We start from the raw sequence: 5,539 nt of genomic DNA, 5'->3' as shown, positions 1-5,539 counted from the left end.
AATTTTAGAAATTTTAACTTTTTGGATGAGTCAAAATCTACGAATTATTTTCGTTTTAGGGCTTGTAACTCTAGTAATTTGAACACCAAAGCAACGAAATTTCGGGAGGTTATTAATTTAGACTTATTCACTAAATGTGCCAAATTTCAAAATTATCAAGCAAAAACGAGCGATTTTAAAAAAAATTATTTTTTGGATAAATCAAAAACTGCGAAATTTTTTTAATGCTTGTAACTCTGGTAATTTTAACCCCGTAGTAATGAAATTTAAGGAGGTTATTAATTTAGAATTTCAAAAATATCGAGCAAACACAGCCGATTTCAAGAAAGTATTTTTTCGATAAATAAAAATCCGCGAATTTTTCTTTTAGCGCTTGTAACTCTGGTAATTTTAACGCCACAATAATCATATTTGGAGAGGTGACCAACTTAAAGTTGCTTTTAGCTGTGTCCAAAAAAAATCAAAAAAGTCCAATTTTTAATAGCCGAAACTTCTAGAAAGATTTTAAGGAAAAAATATCGTTGCTTCAACTCAAACTGATCAAATCTGATCGCGATTAGTTTATAAAAATAAAACAATAATTAACAACAAACATCTCGCTGGGGATCAGATATGAATTTCACGGTCAATTATCGTGTTTACAGATATCAGATCCAACGTAAATTCCGAAAAAACGAAACTTTTGACTCACCCGTCGGCTAGAATCCTCCGCGCGCTCGCAGTGAAACTCCCAGCACAAATTATGAATATTTTTATTATAATATTTTGCATATACTCATCTACAAAGTCATTGCTTCTCGATCTTACTCACTATATACATAAATTACAAAATGAGATGACGGTAAAACCATGTAATTACAACGTGAAGATGAAGATGAATAATAACAGAAACGTCAGATTACCTGAAGATTTTTACTACGACTGTTAAGTATGTACACAATACATAAAAGAAGTCACTTTAGCTAGTGCTGGAGATACAGAATTCGCCTATAATGAAACTAATTAGGTAATAAATATTGCAACATTACAATCACATAAACAACTAATATCTTTGGTCTGCATTCGGGCATTGAGATTTGATAGGATTTCACCTCGTCCAGTCTTCGGCCAGCGGCGAGAACGCCGAAACCTGATGATGGATCCTCGGCGCGTGCACCTCCTCCTTCATCTTCTGCTTGCTCAACACTCTCGCCTCATTCCCGATGATCGAGTCAATCGAAAACCCATTTTTGCTCTTCTTCGTGACCTCCGCGGCGATGAGCTCCTCGGTGTTGGCTTGGACCGGCACGGGCTTGCAGATCGCCGGCGGCGAGATGATCCCCAGGTGCCCCAGGTTGAGTCGCGAGAGGTCCATGGGCGGGAGGAGCGGGATGCTGCCGCCGGGGATCCCCGGGATGTACGGGTAAGGGTTGTGCAGAGTGGGGCTGAAGAGGGAATGTTGGTAGTTTTCTTGGGACAAGAAGGAGGCGACCATGGCGGAGGCGTGGTGGTCCCGCATCATGAGGTTGGGCGACGGGCGCTTGTAGCGCTTGCGGCGGCGGAGGAAGCTGCCGTTGTCGAACATGTCTTCGGCGAGGGGGTCCAGAGTCCAGTAGTTTCCCTTCCCGGGGTTCCCCGGCTCCCGAGGGATTTTAATGAAGCAATCATTCAAAGAGAGGTTGTGGCGGATGGAGTTCTGCCAGGCGGGGAATTTCTCGCGGTAGTATTGGAAGCGGGACATGATAAACTCACAGATTCCGCTCAGAGTGAGTTTCTTCTGCGGCGACTGGAGGATGGCCATGGTGATGAGAGCAATGTAAGAGTACGGGGGTTTGATGAGTTGGTGTCCGGTTTTTTTCATCTGTTTGGTGGTGAATTTGTCTTCGGGGGTTTTGCGCTCTTCGGTGCTTCCCCGGAGGTCGAGGGGGCTGTCGGAGGTGTAGCGCTGCTCCAGCAACATCTCTTCTGATGTCACCATTTGGCGACAACCATCGTCCATCATCAACATTTACTTTACACTGTCATGGCACTAAATCATTTCGTCTATTGTTGCACGAAATGCCACCGCAAATATTACTATCTTCACACTGGTTTGTTAACCTAATTTAGGTGGAGGATTATCTGTGAAAACTCCGTTTTTATCTCACAATCACATTTTATCGTCACACCGCGGAGATGCTATGTTTTGGATAGATTAGAGCTGTAGCAGTTGCTATCTGGAAATGTTATCCCAATATTATCTTGGCAAGAACAATGATGGTTCAGGCCACCACATTTCCGGCTACGATATGAGAAAACAAAGCGGTCGGAGTGGGGACTTGTGTCAGTGCACGCCTTCAACCCTTGGACACGCCCATTTCACCCCTGAGGTATCAGGTTTATGTTCGGATTTTCGCGATTTCGAGTGGCTTAGGTATTATTTGCGAAGATGTTGATTGATTTTTACTACTACATTCGAAGGGGTTTTGTTCTTCATCGACGCGCTGCTGCCATGTTACTTGGAGGCCCGGATTTTTACCACAGGTTGGTAGCAATGATTCTTTGACAACTGGCATATTTGCCGTGCGTTACCATTATTTTTTGGTTGCAAGTTGGCAGCGCTCTGACTTTGACACCTGTCAACCAAACGAAAAACTTTAAGTCTTAATAGACCTTGATTGATATTTACAGGTTGGTAGCAATGACTCTTTGACAACTGCCAGATTTTCCATGGCTTTCCCATTATTTATTAGTAGCAACTTGGCAGCGCTCTGCTTTTGACACCTGTCAATCAAACCCAAAATAAAAAGTGTAGAAAAACAAAAAACTCGAAGTCTTAATAGGCCTTGATTGATATTTACAGGTTGGTAGCAATGACACTTTGACAACTGGCATATTTGCCGTGCTTTTACAGTATCACATTTTACTAGGAGGCGTTGGCATATTTTTTTACCTGCATATTGGCAACACTCTGATTTTGACACCTGTCAACCAATCGCAAGATACAAAAATGTAGACAAAACATTAAAAAGATCACATCAAACGAAAAACTCAACTCTTATTAGGCCTAAATTTTTATCACAGATTGGTAGCAATGATTCTTTGACAATTGCCAGATCCATGGCGTTACCATTATTTTTTGGTTGCAAATTGGCAGCGCTCTGACTTTGACACCTGTCAACCAAACGAAAAACTTGAAGTCTTAATAGGCCTCGATTGATATTTACAGGTTGGTAGCAATGATTCTTTGACAAGTGCCAGCTTTTCCATGGCGTTCTCATTATTGATTAGTTGCAAGTTGGCAGCGCTCTGCTTTTGACAACTGTCAACCAAACTCAAAAGAAATAGTGTAAAAAAACGAAAAACTCGAAGTCTTAATAGGTCTTGATTGATATTTACAGGTTGGTAGCAATGATTCTATAATAACTGGCAGATTTGCCGTGCTTTTACAACATCACATTCTACTAGGAGGCGTTGACATATTTTTTTTACCTATATGTTGGCAACACTCTGATTTTGACACCTGTCAACCAATTGCAAAATAAAAAATTGTAAAGAAACATTGAAAAAATCACATCAAACGAAAAACTCAACTCTTATTAGGCCTAAATTTTTATCACAGATTGGTAGCAATGATTCTGCGACAATTGCCAGATCCATGGCGTTACCATTATTTTTTGGTTGCAAATTGGCAGCGCTCTGACTTTGACACCTATCAACCAAACGAAAAACTTGAAGTCTTAATAGGCCTCGATTGATATTTACAGGTTGGTAGCAATGATTCTTTGACAAGTGCCAGCTTTTCCATGGCGTTCTCATTATTGATTAGTTGCAAGTTGGCAGCGCTCTGCTTTTGACAACTGTCAACCAAACTCAAAAGAAATAGTGTAAAAAAACGAAAAACTCGAAGTCTTAATAGGTCTTGATTGATATTTACAGGTTGGTAGCAATGATTCTATAATAACTGGCAGATTTGCCGTGCTTTTACAACATCACATTCTACTAGGAGGCGTTGGCATATTTTTTTTACCTATATGTTGGCAACACTCTGATTTTGACACCTGTCAACCAATCGCAAAATAAAAAATTGTAAAGAAACATTGAAAAAATCACATCAAACGAAAAACTCAACTCTTATTAGGCCTAAATTTTTATCACAGATTGGTAGCAATGATTCTGCGACAATTGCCAGATCCATGGCGTTACCATTATTTTTTGGTTGCAAATTGGCAGCGCTCTGACTTTGACACCTGTCAACCAAACGAAAAACTTGAAGTCTTAATAGGCCTCGATTGATATTTACAGGTTGGTAGCAATGATTCTTTGACAAGTGCCAGCTTTTCCATGGCGTTCTCATTATTGATTAGTTGCAAGTTGGCAGCGCTCTGCTTTTGACAACTGTCAACCAAACTCAAAAGAAATAGTGTAAAAAAACGAAAAACTCGAAGTCTTAATAGGTCTTGATTGATATTTACAGGTTGGTAGCAATGATTCTATAATAACTGGCAGATTTGCCGTGCTTTTACAACATCACATTCTACTAGGAGGCGTTGACATATTTTTTTTACCTATATGTTGGCAACACTCTGATTTTGACACCTGTCAACCAATTGCAAAATAAAAAATTGTAAAGAAACATTGAAAAAATCACATCAAACGAAAAACTCAACTCTTATTAGGCCTAAATTTTTATCACAGATTGGTAGCAATGATTCTGCGACAATTGCCAGATCCATGGCGTTACCATTATTTTTTGGTTGCAAATTGGCAGCGCTCTGACTTTGACACCTGTCAACCAAACGAAAAACTTGAAGTCTTAATAGGCCTCGATTGATATTTACAGGTTGGTAGCAATGATTCTTTGACAAGTGCCAGCTTTTCCATGGCGTTCTCATTATTGATTAGTTGCAAGTTGGCAGCGCTCTGCTTTTGACAACTGTCAACCAAACTCAAAAGAAATAGTGTAAAAAAACGAAAAACTCGAAGTCTTAATAGGTCTTGATTGATATTTACAGGTTGGTAGCAATGATTCTATAATAACTGGCAGATTTGCCGTGCTTTTACAACATCACATTCTACTAGGAGGCGTTGGCATATTTTTTTTACCTATATGTTGGCAACACTCTGATTTTGACACCTGTCAACCAATCGCAAAATAAAAAATTGTAAAGAAACATTGAAAAAATCACATCAAACGAAAAACTCAACTCTTATTAGGCCTAAATTTTTATCACAGATTGGTAGCAATGATTCTGCGACAATTGCCAGATCCATGGCGTTACCATTATTTTTTGGTTGCAAATTGGCAGCGCTCTGACTTTGACACCTGTCAACCAAACGAAAAACTTGAAGTCTTAATAGGCCTCGATTGATATTTACAGGTTGGTAGCAATGATTCTTTGACAAGTGCCAGCTTTTCCATGGCGTTCTCATTATTGATTAGTTGCAAGTTGGCAGCGCTCTGCTTTTGACAACTGTCAACCAAACTCAAAAGAAATAATGTAAAAAAACGAAAAACTCGAAGTCTTAATAGGTCTTGATTGATATTTACAGGTTGGTAGCAATGATTCTATAATAACTG

General features: G+C 39.6%; 1 protein-coding gene across 1 annotated transcript; it reads right to left on the bottom strand.

Annotated features, from left to right (window-relative positions):
- Positions 1-843: 843 nt before the first annotated feature.
- Positions 844-2,330, bottom strand: LOC148180630 (forkhead box protein D3-A-like). Its single transcript, XM_088041029.1, has one exon. It carries the CDS (start codon positions 1,985-1,987, stop codon positions 1,088-1,090), a length of 900 nt encoding a protein of 299 aa, XP_087897155.1. The 5' UTR covers positions 1,988-2,330; the 3' UTR covers positions 844-1,087.
- Positions 2,331-5,539: the final 3,209 nt, after the last annotated feature.

This window comes from Gnatocerus cornutus, chromosome 1, assembly GCF_029298725.1.
Source record: "Gnatocerus cornutus isolate USDA-ARS CGAHR chromosome 1, icGnaCorn1.1, whole genome shotgun sequence".
Classification (NCBI taxonomy): domain Eukaryota; kingdom Metazoa; phylum Arthropoda; class Insecta; order Coleoptera; family Tenebrionidae; genus Gnatocerus; species Gnatocerus cornutus.
Note: the sequence above shows the minus strand (reverse complement) of the source record. Positions and strands in the feature narration are given on the sequence as shown.